At 45.2% G+C, this 26,474-nt stretch overlaps 1 protein-coding gene across 3 annotated transcripts; it reads right to left on the bottom strand.

Moving 5' to 3' along the window:
• Positions 1-1,640: 1,640 nt before the first annotated feature.
• PRKAR1A (protein kinase cAMP-dependent type I regulatory subunit alpha) lies at positions 1,641-18,088 on the bottom strand. 3 transcript variants are annotated; one of them, XM_041485722.1, is made up of 12 exons: positions 17,988-18,088; positions 16,985-17,048; positions 14,881-15,059; positions 9,652-9,825; positions 8,937-9,028; positions 8,691-8,752; positions 8,162-8,208; positions 7,481-7,639; positions 6,988-7,048; positions 6,602-6,723; positions 5,939-6,020; positions 1,641-4,160 (listed from the first exon to the last, which is right to left on the bottom strand). In XM_041485722.1, exons 3-12 carry the CDS (start codon positions 15,055-15,057, stop codon positions 3,988-3,990), a joined length of 1,149 nt encoding a protein of 382 aa, XP_041341656.1. In that variant the 5' UTR covers positions 15,058-15,059; positions 16,985-17,048; positions 17,988-18,088; the 3' UTR covers positions 1,641-3,987. The 3 variants fall into 3 exon arrangements, with proteins under 3 accessions (XP_041341656.1, XP_041341657.1, XP_041341658.1); XM_041485723.1 differs by lacking the exon at positions 16,985-17,048 and having other exon boundaries at positions 17,988-18,077; XM_041485724.1 differs by lacking the exons at positions 16,985-17,048; positions 17,988-18,088 and adding an exon at positions 15,229-15,352.
• Positions 18,089-26,474: the final 8,386 nt, after the last annotated feature.

A 26,474-nucleotide genomic window follows, 5' to 3' on the forward strand; every position in this document is an offset into this window, starting at 1 on the left:
GAAAGTACTTGAGAACTCTGTTGATAATTTATCATCCTTAAGAGGGAAAAGAAAGCCAACAAAAAAACCCACACCATAACCAATCTACCAGAAACTCATTCTAAAGTAACCTTTAAGTTAAACAAAAGCCACCTACAGCACTGCAAACCTTCCAAGGGTCCCCAAATCCCTGCACAAAAGCTGCCAGGCAGCATTTTAACAGGATCCAGCAGGCTGCTGCACCACCACCAGCTTTGTCCCATGGGCTGGAGTTTTGCCTGACCTAAAGGGAGCTCAGTGACACCAACAAGTGCCTGGATGATGCAAGGAAGGAACAAAGCTCATTTGGCCACAGCTGTTTGTCACAGGGGATTGCGCTGGTGCCTCATTTAACTCCACAGTAATCTGATAATGCACCTGGCTCCAAACTGCAAACCCACGGCAGAGGTGCAGTTCTGATCTGAGTGTGTCCTACAGCGCCCATTTGTGTGTTGGAGGAAGTTTGGAGTGTCTCTTAGTGAAGAAATTCCTCCGATATTCTGAGGCCACAAAGGTGAGCAAGAACCCCACATAAACCCCACTCCATGCTCCTTTAAGTCTCTCCCACATCGTGGTTCAGACAAGTCCTTGTGTTTCCAACTTTTCAACAGTCTCAAGCAGATTCTTGACCTTTTTACTCTTGGGACTTCCAGATGTTTTTACTCTTGTGGGCAGAGAACAGATGAAAATACGAGGATGTGACTCCCTCTCAGCACTTTGCTCTGTTGGTTATTTCTGTCCAGAAGAGTGAATTCCCAGAGTTTTATCTCCCTCTACCGGTGACTTTGTGCTCTCCCCACACAGGACAAACCCAGAATTAATTCCATCTTTTGCCATGGAATGGTGATTGTTTGCTGCTTCAACAGGAAGCACATGGCAACAGAAGATAAGCTTAAATTTAAGTTGTAATTATAAAGTGTGTATTTATAGTTATAAGGCTGGAAGTGGAGGGTTTAAAGTTTCACTTTAGGTAATAAAAGTTCTGGTTTCAGCCTGTTTTTTTCAGTGGAGGGGATTGGGAAAGGGAGGGCAGGTGAAGGAAAGTAACCCATGGATATTTAAATGGCTGGTACAGGGTTCTTCTTACTTTTATTCTCCTCTGCATGACAGATACATTTTTACTGGACCTTCAAAGCTGGGTGACTCAGCTTTCTTGGAGCTGGCTGTAAAACACATCCAAGTCTGAGCTGCTTCAGGTCACTCTTCAAATTGTTTTCCTGCTTCACCACAGCTGGAAACCCCCCTTTTCCATTTCCCACCACAACTTATTCATGATTATCCATCCCATGCTCATTAAGGGCTTGCAGCGATGGGAGCAGTCAACTTAGAAATCCAAAAATCATGTCTGGGCTGGGAATGAACACCTTGGGAGAGATGAAAGCTGCAAGGAGCCAAACAGGACACAGGTCCAAGTGCAGAGGAATTCCCAGGCTGGCACGTGGAGGCTGAACTCTCTCCAGGCTCCAGGGGGAAGCCACGACCTGAACTCACCCCTCTGGAGTTTACACCAAGCTAATCCATTAAGCTGCTTATTTTCTGCTGCCTCATTCATAACACATCCTCTAAAGCCAAAGGAAAACACGACGTAGAGGCAGGGAATAAAATAAAAGAGGCTGATTGCATTTAAGAATTTAAATCATTTTATTGCTTTACCTGCCATTAGGACAATCTATAACAAAAGGAATATAATATAATATATTAGCACATACAGTAAATCAGACTTATAGAGTCAGGTAACAATACAAAAATGGTCCTCTGGTTGACTATAGCTTCCTAGGGCAATAGACTTCATCAATTTGCTGAAGATAGACTAGCAAAAAATTACTTCTAAAGCCCTGAATGTTAGCTAAGGCAAAACTATGCCAATTGTGGTTTCAAACATATTGAAATTGCACACAAAGGTAAAGCTATAACTGTGTTTAATATTTAACTCAGACTTAGCTGATTTATCTTAAAATCTTGTAGGTAAAACTACAAAAGGGAGTAAACAGCAAGCTAAAAAGATGCAGTAGTGAAACTTGATTAGAAAGCCTTATATAAAAAAAATGTGCATTTTTTGTGGAGCTCTAACTGGTTTACACAGTTTTTGGTGCTTTAATGTAACACAAAACACATATGAAGAAAAAAACCTACAAGAGTCAAAACTTAAGAAAAAGGTTTTACCAAAAAAAAAAAAAAGGAAGAAATAAAGAACCATAAAAAGGTAGCATTTGTTTATTCCTTAAGGACTCTGGCAGAAATCCTCTATTCAACATCTCTTGAATAGAGAACTCAAACCACACGCATTTCAATCCCCTTCCTGGGATTTCAGTTTCAGAAATACCCTGAAACCTTTTGTAAAGGCTTGATACCTTCAGTATTATTCTGAATACTGAATTAGCAGACTCTTCCTGATTCTCTCCATGCCTGGGAAAACGTTGGATTTGCATCCACTCCACCTCAGAAAGGAAATAAAACGAGGGCTCCATCGTTAAAGTAGTTGCACAACAAATGCCAAACTGCTTGCTGTCACTCCCAAATACAAACCTATGCTACTTGATATAAATTACAGTTTAAAGGAAACCTTAAAAATTGCCTACAATTATTGAACCGTGGAATTCAGTAAAAACTTTTGGGAAGTCTTGGTGAGCACAGAGTAATGGAACACAAAGCTGGGAAATACTGAAATACATTTAAAACTCCGCAACAGATTGAACTTGGGGGGAAAAAAAAAAAAGGATTAAATAAGTGTGGTGGAAGTTCCATAAGCAAGAAAAGAGAATGCACCTTTTGGCTTTGAACTAGATTTACAGTGAACCATTTTTAAAATGATGAACTGACAGCCCTAAAAACTTAAAACAACTGAGTGCTGCAGGAAAGTTCAAACATTCAGTTTTTTTGCCTCACATTCTGTACCAAGAATAATGGAGCTCTACAGACCAGCAATCTTGTCACCTGCAACTGATACTGGCCAAAACACACAGCATTTATTTTCCCTGGTAACAAAGGGTCACTTGAACTAATGGTGATTTTTTTAAAAGTCAACTGAGGATTAACAGAACAATTCACAGGGAAAATCAAATGTTTGCTTTCGACTTCTACACCAATCTAAGCACTCAAACAGTACTAACAGCTGGACAGCTGCACCATTCTTACACCAATCTATGTACTAGAGACCAAAGTCAGGCATTTCATGGAGCATTTGGTTCTTGCCACTTGGAACAGGAAGAGTTTTAAATGGCAAATCTATGGCTGGAGAAAGAACAAGTGGAAAAGATCAGTTGCGGCACGTCAGCAAATGGATCAACAGCTGAAGTAGTTCACCAGAACTAGTAACCTGGAAAGCTTTTGATTTACACTTGACAAGAACAGAACTAAGCAATCTTAAACCAGCAGACACAGGAACAATTATACTGGTAAATTCCAACTGTGGCTTTCTTAGCAGCTGATGCCTCACAATTGAATCTAGGATTACAGTACCCAGAAAATGAAAACGAAACCCAGAAAACCCCAAGCCCCAAGAAGCTCAATTACAAGGGTAGCTCTCATGTGAAAAGAAATACAGCAGGTGATGACCACAGCCTTAAAATCTGTCCAATAATTTGAGAAACACCTTTAAAAGAACTTTTTTTCCCCCCTTTACTGTCACCTCCTCATTCTATGGCAATGGCGTGGTGCCAGGAGGTCTCTCCCTTGCTGAGCACTGGCCTGAGTTGGACACTGGTGCACAGAGAGAAGCAAACGTCTCCACTGAACTTTTTCTATTAATTTAATGGGACAGAGAGCACAGAAATAATATGCTCTAAATTAATGACAGTGCCATGATAAGCAGTTTAATTTTTTTTCCTTTTTTCTTTTTTTCTTTTTTTTTTTTTTTTTTTTTTTTTTAACCGGACAGGAAGCTGCAAATGCCAGTGGTGATGTGGCTCTGCACAAGGGGAAGGAAGCAGTCTGCATTCGTGAAGCATGGCTTGGACAGGGAGGAGGGTTTCAGACAGACAGTGATACAAAACTGTTGTACTGCTGGATGTTCCTCTTGAGGATATCCGAGCAGGGGCCCAGCACGCGCTCGAACCGGGGCCGGTCCAGCTTCACACATTTCAAGGGGCCACGAGCCACGACGGTGGCAGCTCGAGGACGGTTCATCAGCAGAGCAATCTCACCTGGGACAGCAGAAACAGGCAGCAGAGTTACCAATCAATGGGAAAAAGAGGCAAAGAAATGACCCTTCTCCACTTGAAATTGCAGAGAAGCTAATTCAGGCTTTAGCACTGCTCAGAACAGTGCTAAAGTACCTAAGTAATTACATTAAAAGCAACTGTGAAGGTAGTTTAAAAAAATACCTACTTGTTGATTTTGTAATTAAAGAGCCTGTCCACATTAAAGTCTCTAAAAAAGTCTAAAAAAAGCCTAAAAAATTTTCAATACTGTGTCTCTTTGAGGAAAGGTCATGTTTCAATACACAGTGTCATTTTCCTAGCCAACAAGCAGTTATTTTTCTAATAGCACTGCTCAATTCTGGTGTTTCTAGGAAACTCAGGACAACAAGAGCATGGTTTTGAAGTAAACAAACAAATAAAACATTCATGCACCAGACAGAAGCCTTTGACCCATTGCAGACCAGAATCAGAACTCTGACTTTCATGGGGCTGTGGAAAAAGAGCATTTTGGAGTCCCACTGGATCCCATTTCTTAAGTTTTGCACAAACATGCCAAAAGCTTTGTTTCAACTGCTGAACAACATTTGAAAATGAAGTTTTCAACAAGCCCCTGTTATCAGCAACAGAAACAACCCCTAACATTCCTAAAACAAGCATGGAAGAAACCAGAGCAGCAACTCTGGGGTTTTGGTTTTGGACTTGAGCTCTTTCCATGTTCAGGACTGAGGAAAGAACTCAGTGTTCCTTGGAGAACATTTTTGCCTGCATTATCAGAAGGGATGTTCCAAAGAAACGAGGAAAACTCTTCCTCTGTGCCCAAACTCCTGAACTCAGCAGCTTCCAAAAGAGAGGCTTGCTAAAGAATAAGGAGGTTCTGAGAGAGAGTTAAACCCCTGAAGGAAAGGTCTGCAGCACCTGGACACAATGACTGTGGTAATATTTCATTTTAGAGTGGGAAACTCAAGAGAACACAGAGGGAAATATCAGAAAATATGAAATGACACAGAATGAAGTCTACTCCTAGATCCTGAGCCAAGCAGGCCTTTGGGCAGAGCCCATGCACTCAAGTCCATCCCAATTCAGGCCTTGCAGAGGATTTGCTGCTTACATCATCTACAGAGCTGAAAATCTGGACAACCAAAAGATTTTAGCAAGAGGAAAGAGAGGAACTACGGAAAACATGAGAGAAATGTTAGGGGTTTTGAGAGGGAGGGCTGTGTTTAACCACTAAAGAGCAGGTTCTGACCAGGTTCCTTTCTGACTTGGAGACAGAAGGAATTTTCTTATCTTACTGCTGTCTTCAGCTGTGTAATGAGTGACTACAAAGACAAACCCAGGCTGTACAGGGAAACACAGACAGAAAGCAACAGGCTGCAGAACAGGAAATTCTTGTCAGGCATGAAGGAAAAAGCTTCTGCACAACAAGGCTGGTTAGACAGAAAATGAAATTGCCCAGAGAGGCTGTGGGATCTCCATCCCTGGAGACACAGGAAACTCAGCTGGACACAGCCCTGAGGAATATGATGTAATTTAGAAATTTAGCTCTGCTCAGGGCAGGGAGGTCAGGCCAAATCATCTTTTACAGTAAAGTAGCGTGGAACAATCACATCCTGTGTGCACACCTGAGTGCCAAGTGACTCTGATACTCACCCAACACTGAGAGCAACCACAGGAGCCCAAAACAGTAATTAAGCAAATCCATCTCATCTCCACCATTGACACAGCACAGACAAAATGGTGACAGTGGTGTCTGCAGCCACAGTTGTCACAACATAACTCACCAAAGTAATCAGAAGGTCCCAGTCTGCCCACTTCAACAAACTCCTCGTTTTCTGACCGGCGCTGTAACACTGCAGCTGTGCCCTTCAATAAACAACAGCAGTCACACAACTGCAATTTCCAGCATCACTCCAAATACTGAATGTCACACAGAATCAGCTCCTTTGCAGAAATAACTGTTAGGATGCCTCAGTTAAAAAGCCACTTCTCAGTCCTTGCACAGTTCACCTAACTGCTGTATAAGAACAACTGCTCCTCTCCTCTCTAAGCATGAGACATCTTGAACATTTACATATCTACAGCAGTGACTTCTTCCTGGTTTTCCTCAGAACAGTAGAAATATTATAGTATGACTAGCAAAAAAACCCAGAAAAAACACAAACCACCAGACAGAACACTAGTAAGACATTACTAGCTGTCTAGAACATGTCTCTACTCTCAGAAAGATAAACTGCTTTCAGTCAGAAACTTGTTACTTTTTTTCTGGAAGTATCATTTGTGAAAACAGCAAAAGTAAATCCCAGTTATTGCATGTCCAGCAAGATGATGTTTCTTTAGTGATTCTCTGGAAGTACTTTCTTATGTTTTGTTCTTCTCCAAGTGCCTGCTTAGGAACACAATAAAAAAAAGTCAAGTTCTGAGCTTTTAATTTTGAGCTTGCTTACCTCCAAGATAATGAAGAACTCATCTCCTGGCTCTCCCTGGACCACAATCTTCTGCCCATCCTCAAATTGTACCGGCTCCAAGGCATCAGCCACAGTGAGACGCTCCCACTTGTCCAGAGATTCTGCAGAGTTAAGAGTTCATTACTGGAGTGTCTTCTCAAGGCACAAATTACACCTTCTGCTCTGTATTTATACAGAGGTCAGTGTATTTCTGCCTGCATTTGTGCATCAGTGATCAAGACCTGAATTTGAGTTATTTTGGATTGATGCACAGAAGTAGCTGTGATGAGTTACCACAACAGCCTGTAATCATCATAATGCTGGGTAACAGCTTCATGACAATGTGGCAACTGATTCCACTCCAAAACAAAAATCTGCTCACTTACCCAATATAGATACTTTACTAAGGAATTTCTCATACATATTTCTCTTTCTCAAAGTATTTCCCTATAAAAAAAAAAAAGGGAAAGGACACAAAGTAAGTTTTCTTTCTACTCTAAATAAAATTCCAGACACAAACAAATTTAACCAGACACACAGCGTTCTGTCTCACAGACCCCAAACCCACAAGATGAAATGTTTTGAAATTGAGTTCTCTCAGTAATATTCCAGTTGAGCAACATTCCTGAAGCACTCAGCATTTATTGCAGTCTTATTACAGTCTCAGCTCAGTTTAATACTGGCATTGTTTTGCTCACTAATGCAAGATTCCCCCCCTTGCCCTGTGCCTGAGAGATGCACGTTGAGTAATCAGCTTTCTGATTACTGAACAGACAGCAGGATTTGGAATAAATAACTCCAGCAAAGGACAGGCAGAAGGACAGACACCCAGGATACATAACCCCCAAAGCATAAATCCAGGTTTTGAGGGCTACTTGCCATCAGGATCCTTCTGTAGCTGTCCCTGTCAATGCCCCACAACTTGACGTTGGTCTTGGCTTTGACGGTGGCAGCTCGGGGGGTGCCGTAGATGAGGGCGAGCTCTCCAAAGCTCCCACCCTCACCCACACTGGTGGCCCACTCACTGTTCACGTAAACCTGGAAGGCAGAGCATGGTCAGACACCCCTCAACTTCCTGCTGCCCTCTATTCCCTTGGGAGTACATGGAAATTCTCACATCTGTACTAACTCAGGGTTTTATCAATGCTTCCAACCCCAGCACAACTTGAATTTTCATTGACAAAGGGATTCTCTTCTACCTCTCATGCACAGACTCTACACAGACTCCTGAGAAATAACATCTCAACAAGGTCTGTGTCATAAAGAGCTGAGAATGAGCTGGGCTGGAACATAAAAAGTCTGGCTGTTCTTAAAGCCTGCCCCACACCTCACCTCCACCCTGCATGCTTAAAACATCTGTATTGTGTCCAAATCATTCCTTTTCAAACTCAGTCTGTGCAACCAGACTGAGCCATTAAGGGGCAAAACAAACTTCTGTAAGTAAGAACTTAAAATGAGCAAAGCTGCTAAAGGCAGGGTCTGTAGAAGAGGCCTACAAATATCAGAGTATTCTTCTTCTAGGAATGAACATATCATTAATAAACTACCAGGAATGCTTACATCCATTTCTCCTTGATCAACAACATAGAAGTTATCACCTTCATCACCTAAAGAAGAGAAAAAAAAAAAGTAAATATACACTAAACTGAATATACTTAGAAAGAACTGGCATCTCTGCCAACTTTGATGTTTAGACTAAACAAGGTTGGCAAATTTTCGCACAGTTTGCAGGGTGAAACATCACATTTTGCTGATTTCACACTCCTCTCAGCCCCACAAAAGGGGACATCTACTGGTACTCAGGAGATCAGCACCAATTCCAGGATTACTGGAAAGGCCAACCAGATGCATAACATTTCTACAGAGTCATCAAAGGACCATATTCCAAGAGATAATCTCTGCAAGGAAGCCTCATCCTCCTCCAGTGGCTCTGACTCCTCACTTCAGTACAAAGTGCTTCAGGGAACACAACAAGAAATCGTGTGGCTGCAGTGAGCCTGCTCTTATATTAAAAAATAAACACAGAGTACTAGGCCAGAGCCAGCTCCCCATCCCCAAATGACTCCCCAGAGCAAACAGTGTCACTTGCCTTGCTGGATGACAGTCTCTCCTGCGATGTAAGTGACGGGGAACATCGCATCGAAGATGTCACTGAAGGAGAGGACACCAAATCACACAAAAACCTGCACAACTCCACACATCTGTACCCCCAACCCATCAACAATGCTCCTGGAGCTCTGTGTGCTTCCACTGACCACTGCAGATTTGTGACACATTTAGCTCTTCTGAGCTCTGCCCTCCCACAAACCTTAACCCCACCAAAACTTCCTCCTACCTCCTCTCATTATCATCAAGATGGGTAAACAGCACATTCTTCTCAATTGCTTTTGCCAAAGCAGCCATGGTTTTATAATCTTTTGGAATAACCTAGGGGAGGATCATAGAAAGCAAATGGTTAATTTTTCTCATGAAAAATTTCTGCATTTCCCATGGTAAAAAAACAACTTAAATTGCTACAAAACACCGGCTGAGTTTTTCCATTTTCTTTCAAGCACTATAAATACAACTCCAAACATAGTAAATGTTTACAGACAGTTTGAACACAAGGAAAATATAATTTTGTATTATTTTATGCAACTGGAAAGCATAATTCCATGTTCAGTTTTTAAGGTTTTTTTGCAGGAGGACCAGTATCTGTTCAACCTGTGCTTTCCTGGGAACAGCAGCAAGCCTGCTCTGCCATTAGGCCAAATGTTGTTGCAGCTGCCAAATAACTGGAAGCACATTCTATATATCTAAATATATGCACATCTAAATATACATGACTTCAAAGGGAACAGGTCTAAGTAATGCATGAATGGTTTAATTGCATGATGGGTTATTCTGTCCTCCAGTTAAACAGGCACACACACAGGTCTGCTTTTTACAGCAATTAGGACATAACAGGCTCCAGGAGCTTGGTGTTATTTAATGCCCTGGATAGAAGGTGGGTTCAGATAGACTCTTGGATTGTGGATGCAATTCTGAGCAAGGTTTAAGAGTCAGAGCACCTTTCTAACATAAGAGGCAGCATCCTCTTCTGTGTAGACTTCTGCACTGATGGCCCCACGTCGCGATCGGTATTTAACCACAGGGTTGAGGGGGGGAGGAGGGGAGATCTCATCCTCCCGGGAGTCGGAGCGAGAACCAGACTTCAGCTGATTCAACAACTGCTTTGTTTCCTCCTAAACAGGAAGGAAGACATGTTTGTGTCACATAATCCAAAGGGAAAAAAAAAAAAAGCAGTGATGTATCATGTTGCAGCCCAGCCTGCCAACACCAGGGAGCTTCCTGTGTACCATTATTCCCACATTAAGGCAAACAGGAGACTGCAGCATCTGAGATCAAAGGCCTTTCAAAACACGTGGTAGATGTGCCTTTCATTCCTACCAGTCACATCACAATGATGTTTATTTTATTGAGTTACTCTTCATTTATTAAACTATTGGTGTGAACAAGTTGATTCTGGTTTCTGCCAGCATATTCAACAGGTGATGAGGACATTCCTCAAATGCTGAAGGCACTTCCCCAGCTACAAACCCCCAATTCCTCCCCTCAGCTGCGAGGTGTTAAAGCCTTTTTGGAGTTGAAAGACAGAGGAGCAATTCCTCAGAAATCCATGCTACATGAGAAGCTTTTGAAAGAGGTTGAGTCATGGACCAACTTGATACTCATTAACCAACATTTATTTTGGGAGAAAGAAACATGAACACTGCTTTCAAAAGAGCTGGAGGAAGGATGCTAGAGGCCTAAGTGGGATTTTTTTATGCAAACCACATGCAAACCTTGCACAAGGTTACTTGTTTTCCTTATTTCCTTCAGTTACTTATTGTGTTGTAGTGATACTCTAGAAGAGCAGGGTACTTACAATAACATAAATTCTAATTAACTTGACACACAGAAATTTGATTCTTCGAAAGATTCACCTCAATCAACTAAAATCAGATTAAAAACAAAACAGCCAACCCTGGAGTCAGAACACTGACATCAGAACAGCTCAAATGACTTTCCCAGTGTTAGGAAATGGGTTTGGGACATTCTGTAAAAGAACAAGGACTCATCTGTTCTCCCAGAGCTCCAGCCCTTGTAAAAGCTGGGTTTGTCCAGTGTCCTTGATCCCAGCTGGGCAGAGGCTTTGATAACAACACCAGCCCGAGGGAAGGGCCATGGGATGCCCATTCCTGGGAGTTTCCATTGCTCCTCTCCCAGAGCCAAGGAGCTCCACAGCCTCACGTTTCACTTCCTGCTCTTTGCCCATTGATCAAATGGTGCCACATTTCCCAACCATGGGAGCAAAATGTATTTAAAACTCATTTCTGTCCTCTGATTTTAGAGGAACGAGTCTCAACAGAGATGAAATTAAAAATAGCCTGAGGAGTAATAAGTGTTTGGTGTAAACTGCCTCACCATCAACCACAGAATGTGTTTGCTCACATACAAAATACTTAACCCATCAAAAAAGACACTTTTTAAATAAGTGAACATCAGCTGCTGGGTTTTTTCCAGTATCAACATAAAATATTAAATATTGTGATCAGAGATTGAAGCACTTCAGCAGCATTTAGTGAGAGAGTTGTTATCAAAACACTCTTCAAGAGACTCCTCAAGGCAATGCCCCACTCAGGGAGAAGGAAACTGCACTAACACAAAAAATTATAACTGGTAACTTCTGTCTGACCCAAAATTTAATATTAACTTTTTTTTTTAGAATATTAAGTAGGGGATGTACACAGAAACAAGTTACATGTGGGTAAATAATGTATTTATTTAAAATACACCAGTTATTCTAAATAGTCCATACACACACTCAGCAATAAGATTCTCCCTGATACAAATCATAGAATGAGGTTAGAAAAGACCTCCAAGATCATCAGCTCCAAACATCACCATATCAGCTAAACTATAAATCTCCAGAGATTCATATTACACACTGCCAGACAACCCTGTGCCACGACATCCTATAATCTCAGTTTCATCTTTTTAATAGACACTTTTTACAATATCTGACACTAACCCCCATTTATTAAACCAATAGATCAGAGAATAATTACAGTAGGACCTAAAGAAAGGGTGGCAGTTGTTATTCCCAGATACCTTTGGATTTAGCCATTGTTTATGAGGAAAACCTGTCTAGAAGCTCCTCACATTAAACATGTCATGGATAAAGACACTCAGTTTGCTCTGTACTCGTCAGTATAAACATTCCCAGGATTTGAGAAAGATTTAGGAATAATCTATTTATTACATCCAAGTGTTGATCTGTCTTTCAGCTCATGAGGCAGTTCACAATTTTCAGTGTCAGTCACGAACTGCAAGCCTCATTTTTCCTGACAAATGACCAATGTTTTTTAAGTCCAATTATTCCAAGTAACACTGAAGTGATGACGCTTCACATACTCAGATTTAAGTCTATCAGCTACTGAAGAAGACCTTCACATTTTCAGAATTATGTACACTATAAAACCTGCTAATTGTCATTGCACCAGCCACAGTCTCAACTTCCTCTGGTTAATTAGTATTTCATTTATATCAGATTTAAAAAACCCCAAACATTCAGAAGCTATAAAAGCATTTTTAAAAAAGCTCTGCCATAAATTCACAACTGCACAGTATATCCTCCTGAACTAGCTTGTTTTGCAAAAGAAACACTTCAGAAAATGGGAAAATATTCAGATATCCGAGCAGGGCAGGTGGTAGGGAACAGGGACAGTGACTACATGTCCATCACACTTCCTAATTCCAGCTTTCTGTAAAGCCTGATGTGCACATAACTGCATCACACACAATATTTCAAGCATGCACTTCTTCCAGAGGACAGGCATGTCCAACAGCCAGGATTTACCTGCCAGGCTGCATTAATGATCTCTACATTAAATTTCCATAGCTCAAGCTGCACGACACAGCCCAGCACTGGAGAGCTATTACAGCTTTTAGCAGGTACTGCTATTACCACACATGTTTGCACAGCAAAGAGAACAGAGGCCAGATAACAGATAAAATAAAACCATTTATACAATCAATGAGTAGTAATTAGATTCATCTAACAGCTTTCATAACCCAGAAGAGGACATTTGAATTCCTACAGTAGCTGTAACCATCTTGGAGGCAGCAATTTTAATGTTTCTGAACAGAAATTCTAAAGCATGTTCAAATTTCTTCAACATATTTTAATAACATGACAGTGAATCAGCTCTGTTTGTGTGCAGTGGAAGAGATGACTTGTCAAGAGAATGAGAGAGAAAATAGCAAGCTCACTTCAGTCTTCAATGGTGTTCCTTCAAAAATCAATCTCATTTAAAAAAAACTCAGGTTGAGATACAGTCAGAAAGGAAAATTCAGAAAGCACATTGAAAAGTTGCTCTGCTTTATTACAGGTGTAAAAGACATGATTCTGGGAAGTGAAGCAGAGTGAGTTTCAGGCATTTTTGCTGTAGCAGAGCTGAGGACTGGGCTGGAGCTGGTTAATAACGCTGCTGAGCATTTGTGCTCTCCAGACAGGGCTGTCAGGAGTTTCCTGCCCAGCACAGGATGTTCACTGCTCTGTTACCTGAGAGCTGGGCAGGTACCACAGCACCTGGGTAAACTCAGCCAGCCCAGCTGAGTGGGGAAACCACCCAGGGGAAGCTGCAGCAAGTCTGAAACCCTAGGAGGCAACAAAAAAATACTCCAGTTTCACTTGTAGATACAGCTGCACTAGAGGGCACTTGGAAACCATGAGGAAAGACCCCGACCAAAACTGTGAGAGCAAGTTAAGGGGAAAAAACATTACCTAACCAGTTTTATTTTCAGCTTCAGTGTAGGCTGACCAAGCACACAGAGAGCCAATGTGCACCAGAATAAAATCATCAACTTATTCAATTCCAACATCCATGTCGTTAAATTCAGAGTTGGACTTGCTATCTTGCTAAAAAACAAATTAACTTCCTAAATACTGCATGTTGACCATAAATCCACTGCACAAAAGCACCCAAATAATCCCATTTACATCCCCACATATGGATTGGTTTAGGATTTATTCTAAGCACAGTAATGCTGTTTACTTGGTAAAATTTTGTCTATAGATACCTGTGGTGATGTTTTAAAATTCCCAGACTAGCAGTACCTCAAAACTCAAGAATTCAAGGAGGGGAAGGACTAATTGTAACAGGCAGGGACAAGGGATTTTTAAGAACCTCATTATTCACTGGTTTGCTGCTGACACACACAACCAAAAAAAAAAGTCAGAGCTCTTAATTTCATAAGCAAAATGTTCCCCAAATAAATTACGAGTTATAGCAGGTAGTCTGCACCCCTTGGTCATTTTCTAGTATTTATCCTGAACACTTCAATTAAAATACAATTTCCACAAGACATATTTATGATCTCCAGTGTTAATTTCCTTCTTCTTTGTATCAGCAATTAGCAACTCACTAGAACAAAAAATAAATATCTAACTGCCTTATACAAGTACTGAGAGCATCACCTGCAAACAAGTGCTGCACAAGGTCACAGCTGCATTATTTACTAATTCCATGTTCTGAGTACAGTTGCATCCAACCTTTCCTCTGCACAAGCTTTCAATCTTCCCATTCCCACTGCAGCTCCTTTTCCTACCTGCTTAGATTTCAATATATAAAATTAACAGGTCAGATGAGTGTGAAATCACTGTTTCAACTCCGAATGCTTTCCATTCCCAAGATCCTAGAATGCTTCCAACAACAACAAAAACACCAAAGGGACCTCAGGACAAGCACAAGAGGGATACCAACACTGAACTCCCAAGAGAAGACAGACAGGCTTGCTCTTCCAGAGATCTGCAATGCAAATACTTCCATTTGTCTTCAACTAGGCCTGGATAATACCACTGGCACCACTTCTGTGCTCTAGCCACATTACTGGAAATCAATATAAGAATCCAAATGCCCTCAGCAGCATCCAGCAAGGTCAATCTCCAGAGTTCTCCAGCTCCAGACACACCCATGTATGCTGTGTACCAGCCTCCATGAGTAAGCACTGGGCTGGGATCACACCTCTATCCCAGCTGGATAAGTCTTCTTGTCTCCTTATGGTTTGTCCTACAGGCTTTGGTATGACAGAGGTGCACAAACTACTGAAAAACAGGATCTGTTTTCCAAAAGCACCACTTCCAATTTCAAACAGTCAACACAACTGATCAAATCTGCAGCTCAGCCCCTAAATGACAAAGATACATTTCAATAGAAGCTGTTCCACCCTCCTTCCCTCCCATTCTGTGTTTTTACCTTCTCCAATCTCTCAAAGTACTCTCTGATGAATCCCATGGGTCTTTCAGGTCTCACTGTGCATAACTGCACAATGCAATCCTTCAGCAGCTGCTGGATGTTGTGTTTTTGGATGTAAAGCTCACACTCCCGAAGGCTCCGCTCCTCCTCGCTGCTGCTGCTGCTGGAAGCTGCCATGGCTGAAGGGAACAAAAGGAGGTTAAAAAATACATAACTACTGAAAACAAAGATGCTGCTGCCTAAAACAAAGTTATGCTGTTTTATCTTACTGATACCACAGCAAAAAAGCACCTTTACCTACCAGAGCAGTAACTAAGCTAAAGAAAATGATGGGAACTTATTTAGCACCTGGAAAGAAATCAGAAGTCAAAACTCTGAGGACTCTCTGGCCACAGACAGAAAAGGAAAAGCTGAGAAAGCTTCAACAACTCGAGTCCTGTGGGTGCTCCAAGTCAGGGAAGATCCCACCTGAACTTCCTGCTGCTTGAACTGATGATTTTGTAGGACTAGAGGCTCCTCCTGTCAGGAGCTGCGTGGTCTGTGTGGGGTCACGGGGATGGACGAGGGCCAGGAGAGAGGTGGGTGGGAGCTGGAAATGTGAGAGGCCAAGCACGACCAGCATTCGGAAGTGAAACATGCTCAGGTTGAAGGCAAAGCCAAAATGTCAGGGCAGAGTTTGCTATCGGAAGTTATGGATTACAGGCATCACTCCTAAAAAGCTCCTGTGTAATTTAAACCTGCTCATACCTCATCACTTATTTCATGGATACACTGCAATCCAAAAATACCTCTGCAACTGTAAATAATGAAGAGTACAGCTTTAAACATCTGTTATGATGCCAGGTTTTCTAAAGACTTCAGCTATGACACTTCCAAAGAAGTTATTAAGCAGATTTTTCTCCCCTTTCAAGTTCGTGCTGGGTTTCCACTTCCAGATTTGGGTAGCACAGGGTATAGGGGGGTTCTGTGAGAAGCTGCTGGCTGCTTCCTCCATGTCCAACAGAGCCAATGCCAGCCAGCTCCAACATGAAACTGCCACTGGCCGAGGCTGGGCCACCAGTGACAGTGGCAGAGCCTTTGGGACAGTGTATCTGAGGAGGGAGGAGAAATGGCTCCTTCAGCCAGACAGAGGAGTGGGAATAAATGGGAAAAACAGCCCTGCAGCCCCCAGTCAGGGCAGGAGGTGCTCCAGGCCCTGGAGCATGGATTCCCTTGCAGCCTGTGATACAGCCCCTGGAGACCAGGGAGCAGAGATCCACCCATAGTCCCTGGAGATCCATGGGGGAGCAAAGATCCACCCACAGCCCCTGGAGATCCAGGGGGAAGCAGAGATCCTCCTGCAGGCCCTGGAGATCCATGGGGAAGCAGAGATCCACCTACACCCTGTGGAGGACCCCACACTGGAGCAGGGGAATGCACAGAGTGTGACCCCACAGGAATCCTGTGCTGGGGTGGTTTTCTGGCAGGAGTTGTGACCATGGAAGGGAAAGCAGGCTGGAGAGCAACCTGCAGGAAGGATTGATTGCAGAAGTCCATGGAGGACTGTCTCCCAGTGGGGAAGGTGTGAGCAGTCTTCCCCTGAGCAGGATGGAGCAGCAGAGACAACATGCAGAGAACTGACTGCAATCTCCACCCCTGAGGGGAGGGGAGGCAGAGAACATCAGGAGTAAAGTTAAGGCTGGAAAGAAGGGAGAGGGCCAGGAAGATGTTTGTAAGATTTGGCTTTATTTCTCATTATCCTACCCAAATTTAATTAGTTGAATTTATTACCAATTTCCCCGAGTGGAGTCTGTTTTGCCCATGATGGCACACAGTGAGTGATCTCTCCCTTATCTCAGTCCAGAAACCTTTCCTTATATTTTCCTTCTGTTGCTGAGTTGAAGAGGGCAGTGATGGAGCAGTTTTGGTGGGTGCTTAGCATCTAGCCTGGCTCAGCCCCCCACAAGGTTATAAAACCATTTTAAAATACATTTTTTACATGTACAGGTATATAGACACACATTTCATGTCATTTTTTTTCATAAGAAAATGAACACCATGAGAGCTAAAAGAAACAGGAAATAATTTCTCAGGGCATTTTTGGATGAAATATAAAGAAAGTTACCTGGTACAGGGAGTGTGGCAACAGCTTATTTATATGCAGTAAGATATGTTGATCCCGGGATCAGCTTTTGAAAGGGAAAAAATGTATTCAGTCAAAATAATTGTGAGAAATGACAAGTCACTGAAGTCACATCACGGGTTTCATCCTGCTGAGGCAGCAGCAGGAAAAGCCAGGGCACAGAGGTAACACAACAACGTGCCCCTCCAAATTCTGCTGCTGGAGATTACAGAAGGCTTCGAGTTAATAAGGAATTACCAACACTTCACCTGGGTGATTGTCACATTTAATCCCTGCTCAAGGACACGCACACACACACGTGCATTGTGCGTTGCATAAACACAAAGCGTGGCCTTCCCACGGGCTCAGAAGGCGCCCACAAGTTCTCCAGTTACTCCTTTTGTTTTGCCAGCCCGCACGGTGAAGGTCAGCGCTAATTAAGCAGCCCCGGCGGCTCCGTGACCGGCCGCACATTGCGCTCCGGGAGCGGGCAGGGGCCACGCCAGAAAGGCAAGACCGGAGCAGGAAATGCGGTATCACGGGCAAAATGAAAACTCCGGTATTTATTTCTACAAGCCATTTTTTCTGCACATTCCCAAAGCTTCCCCGAGCTGCCCAAGGCGTGGCTGCCCCGCCCAGCCCAGCCCCTCACGCAGCGCGGAGCTGCGGCCGCTCCAGACCCGGGGCCACCGGGGAGGCACCGACCCCGTACCCCCGGGGCGGGGGACGCGGAGCCGCGGGGCCAAACCGGCCCAAAGGCCCGGAAGCGCCGCCGGGCCCGGCCCCACAGCCCGCGGGGCCCCCTCGGACGCTGGCCCGAGAAGGCGCCGCTGTCCCCGCAGCAGTCCCGGAGCCGCGGCCACAGCTCCGCTCCCTCAGCCGGGCCGGGCCGGCCCCGCCCCAAGGCCGCAGGCTCCCGCTCCTCGCCCGTCCCGCGCGGCTCTCATCGCCCCCAGCCCTACCACCGACCCCGGGGCCGCCCGGCCGCTGCCCCCGCCCCGCTCACCTGCGGCGGCTCCGCCGGGACCCCCCGCCCGTCCCGGCCCGGCCGCGGCCTCGCTGCAGCGGCGGCACCGGAAACCGACCGGCCGGACGGGCCCCGCCCGCCGTGACGTCAATGCGCCTCGCTCTCGCCCGGGCCCGTCGCCGCGGTAACCTTAAAGGGGCAACAGTGGGAGCGGCGCGGGCACGGGCTGGGGAGCGGCGCGGGAGGAACCTGTGGCTTTAAGGCGCGCGGGGCTGGCGGGAACGGGTGGGGGGGGTGTCCTCTGAGGGGCGCGGGATCCCCTGAGGGGAGCGGCAATGGCTGAGAGGAGTGGGAAACTCTGAGGGGACAGGGATCCTCTGAGGGGAGCGGGAATGGCTGAGAGGAGTGGGAAAGGCTGAGAGGAGTGGGAAACCCTGAGGGGACAGGGATCCTCTGAGGGGAGCGGGAATGGCTGAGAGGAGTGGGAAAGGCTGAGAGGAGTGGGAAACCCTGAGGGGACAGGGATCCTCTGAGGGGAGCGGCAATGGCTGAGAGGAATGGGAAACTCTGAGGGGACAGGGATCCCCTGAGGGGAGCGGGAATGGCTGAGAGGAGATGGAAACCCTGAAGAGAGAGGGAAGAGCGAGAGGAGTGGGAAACCCTGAGGGGAACGGGAATGGCGAGAGGAGAGGGATCGATCCCCTGAGGGGAATGGGAATGGCGAGAGGAGTGAGAATCCCTGAGGGGAGCGGGAATGGCGAGAGGAGAGGGAAACCCTGAGGGGAGAGGGAATGGTCGGGAGGAATGGGAAACCCTGAGGAGAGAGGGAGTAGCGAGAGGAGTGGGAAACTCAGGGGAGCCGGAATGGCCGAGAGGAGATGGAAACCCTGAGGGGAGAGGGATCCGCCGGGTATCATCTCCACACCGACACGGCCGCGGGTGCTGGCAATTCCCGGCCTGGAAAGGACCCGGTTAAAACATCACAGATTGTTATAGGTGGAAGGAAATAAACGATGTTGAAGTTTGGCAAAGATTTCACTATAATCTATGTAAATCCGCATGGGAATTATTTCATGTGTCTTTATGCTGAGATGAGCCCTTTGACTCCATTCACTTTGTCTACTCCAAGCTGTAAGAAATCATTTAAATGATTTTTATATCCAGGCTGTGCTGGCATGGGCAGAGCACATCTCTGGGCTTGGGGAGGAGAAATGAGCCCTGAACTGTGTGTTTGCTGATCTTGCAATACAGAACATAACTCAGCTTTTTACTCTATAATGTTACATCATTTCAGCCAGCACTCACTTGTGCTTAACCTTATATGGGAGAATCACGTAATGCACAGTGAAAATTACTCTCAAAAGCAACAGTTTAATGTATATTTTGATATAAGAAGAAAGTGGTGTTTGTGCAGTGACACACAAGCCATCAGGAACTACCTGCTGAGGGGTTTCTTGTTTATTAGCTCTTATATTAGAGAAATAAAGGGTAATAACTTGGGTGTAGATCTTGGACCTGCAATTCCAACAGACCCAGTCCAGCCCCTGAGCTCACATTCCCCAAATCTTTTGATAATTTCTGTCTGATCTGGATTAATTAGAAGCCACGGTCCAGGATGTTCTGACATTAAGCTCAAAGTTGGGACTTTTACAAAAAATACAAATAAGAGTAATTAATATTTGTGAAACACTCTCAGAGCACAGCATTGAAATACCAAATTACTTGCTCACCTGGTTATAGAACAGTTCCTTCAGTAACTCAAAACTACTGGAACACCACAAAAAATCATCTGCATTCCCACCTACACATTTCTTTCTCAGCTTTTTACCTCCCCTTTTTTCTTTATGAGCTGCCTGCTAGTGTCACATCTCACTGCTCCTTGTTTGGACAAGTCCTGGTGCTGTTTTGGGATAGATCCCATCTGGAACACCGTGTGTAAAACCTGTTCTGCAACGTCCTCTTTCTTAGGGAAACAAGTAATCCTTTGTGCTTGATGCAATCCCTGCTGGAGTCCTGGAGCCAGGAGGAGGGGAACAGAACCAGCTTCCAGGAGGAGTCTTGTGAAGCCACTGGACACAGCTTCCCCCAGTGAGTCAGCACTGCTTATCTCTCAAAGTTAAATCACACTTCCATGAGCTGATGCTCCTACATCCCCACGTGTTAATTCTCACACCACCGAAGACGTAAGGGAAATTAAAAGCAAACAAAGCCCTGTGCCATTTGGTCTGGTCTGAATTAAAGTCAGATCCTGGTCTTAACCATCTAATTAAACATTCCTGAGTAAATAACTGGCGTTACCGTCAGCGCTATTCCCACAACTTTGATTTCAAACAACTTCATGCATCAGTTTCTCATGGAGCAATCTGCTGCCCAGGGCTGTGGCTGCTGGAGAGCAGAGGAGAGCTCAGGGGGAAAGAGCGTGTGAGCCAAGGTGGGAAATAAGAGCACAGACGTCAGCCACCCCTGCTGTGTGCGTGGAACAGAAAGAGCTGCTTGAAAGGTCAGTGACAGCCAAATTAACAGTGCCTGTGGGGTGCTGCACAGGAGCTGCAGTGCCAGGGGCTTCTGCTGAAGGCACCACCCAACTCAGGACCATGGTCTGTGACAGACAGTCCTGGAGCAGCCTCGGGTTGAAACTAAATGAATCAAACAAGTGGCAGATTGAAGCAGCCCATGGTTTTGTCACACACACAGATTTAGGTGTTAAATCAGGCATGCTCGTCATCCATGGGGTACAAATGGGGTTTCAAAGGGGCAGAGCACAACCTGGAACACTCCTGATCGGTGACTGCAGCATGTGTGCTCTCTTGGGGTGGAGCAAATGGGGAAAGAAGAAGTTTTAGTGGCACAGAAAGGTTTCATCCACAAACAGAAGCTGCCATTATCTCAAACAGCCCTGAAATCTACATCAGAAAATCAGGAATTAAAACCTGTGAGCTCTCTGTGGACCATGAGGTGCCAGAGGTAGAGTTCACACTGTATCCTTAGGGCTTGGCTCCTTGTATTTTGTTTAAGCTTTAACTAGCACTGAAAATAACCCTCTCTTACTGCTGCACACCTTGGCTCACAGCACCACACAGTGATTTGTAGGAAGATCCATGGATTAGAAACCAAAACACACAAAAATATATTATTTTTTAACATTAGATTATTTGAGGATGTCTGAGTTCCAGGTCAAACTCTGGATGTTGACAGCTTTCAGTGTGACACTTCAGTGTCCCCACATGCAGGGACAGAAGGACACTTGTTCCTCAGCAGTGCAGTGTTTGTCAGGGAGTCTGAGCCTCTGGATGAATTTTACAGTAAAATCTGTAAAATTTACAGTAAAATTACAGTAAAATCTGTAAATTTGCCACATGAAAGTGATAAAGGAACAGAGCAAGGAATTGATATGATCCAAAAAGAGTCTGAAAGACAGTGCTTGAACTTCCTGCTGTACCCCGCATGAGTCATGGGCTCAGAACCCCTGTGGACCCTGAGAGGTGCTGTGTGGAGGCTTCGGTCTGGCTGACGTCAGCCGTGTGAAACAGTCCCCAGTGCAGAACCCGTTTGCTATGGGCAGATCCCAAACCATTTCCATATGTTACTTTGAAGAAGAAAATGACTGCTAAGACTCAAAACAGAGGAAGCAAGTGCCAAGAAAAAAATGCCCTGAAGTGGCCAGATCTAACAGATAGACCAGTGGGGGAATCCATCTCCATCTGCCAGACGTGCCTGCTGCAGCACAGCCCGTCAGACTCCCTGCATGGCTCCCAGCTGGAAGGCTCCCAACACCCAAGGGGCAACACTGGGAACATTTTACCTCCTGAGTCAGTGCTGACGAGCTCAGCGTGAGGGAGGCTGTGATTATCAGAGCTCTGTCACACAGCTCTCCTGTGTTGGCTGAACCACAGGCTCCACATTTTGAAAAAAAACAGGATACCCTGGTTAAATTCTGACATTGATAATGGTGCTCTTCCTGCCACCCAGCCAGGTTGAACTCAGCATTCTCTTTTCTAGCCTAGGGAGTTCTGTCCTAGATCAGTGATTAACCTCCACCTCAACAGCAGGGCAAGAAGTCTTTAAGCAGCCTGCTGTCAATATTTATTGGGAACTCTTTGCTCAGGTGTCTCTGCACTTCAAGGACTCTCCTTCTCCTCAGCTCCAATGAAAACAGGCATTAATGCAGTAGGAAACAGTTCTAGGTTTGCCCCACAAGACCTGGGAGATAGAAAACAGTACCTGAAGTGGGACAAGAAAAGCCCCTGCAAGGCTCATGCCTCCAGAGAGAGGGAAGGAGATGGGAGAGCAGCAGGTCTGTGCCTCCTGCAGTTTGGATGTCAGCAGGCTTTGTTCTGCATCATTAACTTTAAACAACCTCTGGGCAGCCTCAGCAGTTCATGAACTGCCCATGCATCTGCAAATGTGATTCTTGACTTTGAGATCTCTCTAAGACAAACCAAATTAAAGAGCACTGAGATAGTGTGCAGCTACTGCCCACTTCTTTCCGGGAATGCCTGTGAAATACTCCCAGTGTTTCTTTTGTAACAGAATGTAAATACCCCCATTGAAAAGAATCCTCAGTTCTTGTGCTTTTAACATAGTATGGGGAGAGCTCCCTCTCCGAGCATCATCTGGGACACAGTTCTCCTGCAAGATAAATGCACATATAAAAGCATTCAAAACATTTGAATTTGCTTATGTGCTTTGCTCTGAAAGCAGGTGGCAAAGTAAACACATTGGTCAGATCCACTCTCCTTGGTCTGGACTGACATCCAAACAATGTCTGGACCAACATCTAACAAACTGGCTACAGAATCGAGCCATTTCTGAGGCAAGTTGCTGCCTCCCTCCCCCCAAGATAATAGAGCATTTTCCCAGATGGAAGGAACCCACTTGAAAAACAAAAGGTCTTTGAAATGTCAGCTCAGGCTTGCTTGGCCCGCGCTGTGTGCCCACAGGAAAACGATAGAGCCTTTTTTCATTCCCCAGCTGTAACACTTACATCTGAAGCAGCAAGATGATTAAGAATTGCAGCTCTGGATTCCTGCTCTCCTACTGATTTCCAGCTTCTCCTGTGGAAGTCATTTAGCCTCACTCTATCTCCAGCACAATGAGGATAAAAGCACTTTCTGGGCTGAGCATGGATGCAAGCTCATGAGAGGTTTGCATGCTCCAATAATGGGGATCAGTAACTGAACTGCTTGAACAAGCTTCAACCCAGGCACAGGAGAACTGATCCAGTGTGGCTGGCAAAAGAAGTCAGGACATGGCATCCACATGGATGGAGGCTCCCTTGGCTCTGTGGGCACCACAGTGCTGTGGGCAGTGTAGGTGCTGCCCTGCATTCTCTGTTTGAACTCTGCTATTAATGCATTTATTACACCAACGTTTTGTGCCACTTCTCCTCCAAACCCCTCCTTGTCTCCTCTAGCATGGAAGAGGAGAAAGTCCCCCAGGTGATAAATCTTCTGTGCTAAGAGCTTGGGCAGTGAGCCTGCCTCTCCCAAAGTTCTCCCTCCCAGCTGCTCCCTGCTCTGCTCACACCAGGCTGTGTGGGAACCCAACGTTCCTCTGGCTGTCAGGACCTCCGTCTGTTCCCAGTCTCCCTCTCACAATGCAACTTGTTCTGATCTCTCACGTCAGAACATTTTTTGATCTTTAGATAATTACAGAGGAATTACAATTTGTGCTGTATCCAAGAGTTAAAAGGAAGGCAAAAGTTCCTCTCTCCCAGTTTTAACCCCTTTGCTCTCTGTGGTACAGGTCTCTTCATTCTCAGCTGAAAACACTCCAAGACTCGAGTCCAGTGTGCACCCCAGAGAGCCAGGAAGATGAGCCACCCTTGGCCTGTGTCACTCCTGTGAGTAGTGTCAGGCCCCCAGGGAGATAATCCATGACCAGGGCAAGTGTTATGTCCTAATGCTACTTAGGGAAATGAAGCATTTCCAGAGCGAGGACAAGATAAGGAGCATTAATCCAACTTACAAGGAAATGCAACATGCAGTTGTGAGCTCTCCCCTGACCTCACCAAGCACGTCTGCAAGGGCTGCTCCCAAGCACAGCTCCCTCCTTGGCAGGATCAGGGATAGGGTCAGCACGTAAAACAGGGAAGGAACAAAGCTCACAAAGCCTTGGTGACATCCAGACTGGTTGTGGAGTCTGCCATGACTGCTCCTGTTCTTCCCTCACCCTGGCTGATGCCAGTGCCAGCACACAGCTCTCAGGGTCCCCAAGAGTCTTTCCCAATTTCTGTACCTTAAACAGAGGGCAATGAATTCCCTGTGCAGATGGCACACACATCTCCCCTGTGTCCCCCTTGCCCTTCCCACTCCACGTTAGAACCTGTCCAGACAATTTAGCAAGACAAGTTAGTCTGCTGGTGACTCTCACAAACATGTTGTCCATTGGTTTTTACTTTCCCACATATTTTATATTTAATACAGGAATCATTATATTTTAAAAAATGCCTTTGAAGTGATGACTTCTGTGATTCCTGCACTTTGTGATCAGGATTCTTCCAAACTCAGAATGGCCTCTGACAACCAATCCAGCTCTCTGCCTTCTTCTCACTTTTCCACTGCATAAGAGAAAAAATCTCCTTATGTGCCCTGACAGAAACAATGAGTAAACTCATCAAAGATGAGGAGAGTGCAGGTATAAACTCCACTTTCCCTTCTCTAGCATTGCATTAGCAGGGCTGCTCAACCCTCTCTGATATCAGTGCTTCTTCTTGCAGTGGAGGGGCAGGGAACCCATTGGAAATCCAAGGAGCAGGATTGAGCAAACCCACTGTAACCCATTGGAAATCCAAGGAGCAGGATTGAACAAACCCACTGTAACCATGGATAATCCAAGGAGCAGGATTGAGCAAACCCAGTGTAACCATTGGATAATCCAAGGAGCAGGACTGAACAAACCCAGTGTAACCATTGGATAATCCAAGGAGCAGGACTGAACAAACCCAGTGTAACCATTGGAAATCCAAGGAGCAGGATTGAATAAACTCACTGTAACCCACTGGATAATCCAAGGAGCAGGATTGAGCAAACCCACTGTAACCCACTGGATAATCCAAGGAGCAGGACTGAACAAGCCCGGGGGAGGCACTGCCGTGTGCGATGCGATGCTGGCCCGGCTGTGTGCAGCCTGCTCGGGGCACCAGATGGCAGCATTTATTGTCTGTCTGAGATCCTAAACCAGCCACTACTGGCACTTCAGTGCTCGACACTTCGTGTATTAAAGCTCCTAAAGGTCGGGGTGCAGCCCCTTCCTCCTCCACCTACTCGATACACTCGGGAAGGGTAACAAAAAAGGGCAAAGCAATGTCTGTGCCACCCCTTCCTGCTCTTTCCCAAGGAAAAAGTGGTTTCTTTGCTCTTAGAAACACTTGTTCTCCTTATTACACATTCACCTTTTGCCTGTTTATCCCCTACAAGGCTGTAGTCCCTGAACAGGCTCCTGGTTATCAGGAATTCCAGTGAAGGATATAAAGATATTTAACAGGTTTAGCTCTGCCAAGACCTTTTTATTTTCCTGTAGCAGATTTAAAATACCAGACCTATCAGTGAGAGCAGGCTTTATCTGAGAGGGAAGAACTTAGCTGGAATTTAAACTCTGAACCTGAAAGCTCTCAAAACCCTTCCCATGTGGAATGGCAGCACACAGGATGCCATGGGTGGGAGAGGCCCTTGTGGACACAGCACTGGTTTCCCAGCTTCTTCACCTCTGTTTCCTCTTTAAGGCTTCAGTACAAACACCCAGGGTGGAGATCACAAACCAACATCCCTCACACCATGTTTTCTGCACTGGAAAACATTTAAGATCAAATGGTCACACTCTGGACTGGGTTTGGAGTTGATGACTGAGTTGAGGTTGTTACTGTCAATAGTTACTGCAGTCACAGGATTGTCAGGAAAGGGAGGCCAATTCCTGATATATTCTTCCCAGCAAACACATGCATCAGTACAAGGACTGTCCTGGTAGCTGGCAGGGCTCTCTGCTGGCCTTGCCAGACCATTTTCCCCAGGTGTGACATATACTCATCCCAAGAAATGTCTTGGGATTTTACTACTACCCTAATTACCACCTCCCTCCTAAGCTGTATTCCTGAAAAATCACTTCAGCTATTTCTTTGAGGCACCTGACACACCTCATCTCTTTACCAGAAATGATGCCTTGTGAAGGCTGACCTAGAACAGAATAAAGCAGGGATTTATTCAAAGGATCTCCTCCATGGATCCACCTTGGGCAGCACAAGAGCCCAGCCAGGGCTGCACCCAAGATGAACCAAAATGGTCCCAAAATGCACGAGCGCTCACGGGGTCTCTCCCTGGGATCAGCTCTGCTCCATGTGCACATTGCAGTTCATTGTCCAATTCCAGCTTTAGCCCATCCAGTCCCATCCTGCTTGTTCTTCTCTCTCCAGCCCACGTTGTTTGTGCTCTTGGGCTGAGATTTGGATCATTTGTCCTTGGTGCCCAGCTGGAGCAGGAATTGTTTTGTCTCCCTGCTCTGTGCAGAGCTCACCATCCCCTGATGTGAACC

The sequence above is a fragment of the Pyrgilauda ruficollis genome, unplaced genomic scaffold, assembly GCF_017590135.1.
Source record: "Pyrgilauda ruficollis isolate IOZ18807 unplaced genomic scaffold, ASM1759013v1 scaffold72, whole genome shotgun sequence".
Lineage (NCBI taxonomy): Eukaryota > Metazoa > Chordata > Aves > Passeriformes > Passeridae > Pyrgilauda > Pyrgilauda ruficollis.

Excerpts from the sequence above, each read along its gene's own strand:
- PRKAR1A (XM_041485722.1), bottom strand. The coding sequence starts at position 15,057 with ATGGCAGCTTCCAGCAGCAGCAGCAGCGAGGAGGAGCGGAGCCTTCGG. Across the intron at positions 9,826-14,880 it reads ACTTTGAGAGATTGGAGAAG|GAGGAAACAAAGCAGTTGTT; the intron begins GTAAAAACACAG and ends CTTCCTGTTTAG. Across the intron at positions 7,049-7,480 it reads GCTACAGAAGGATCCTGATG|GGAAATACTTTGAGAAAGAG; the intron begins GCAAGTAGCCCT and ends TTTTTTTTATAG.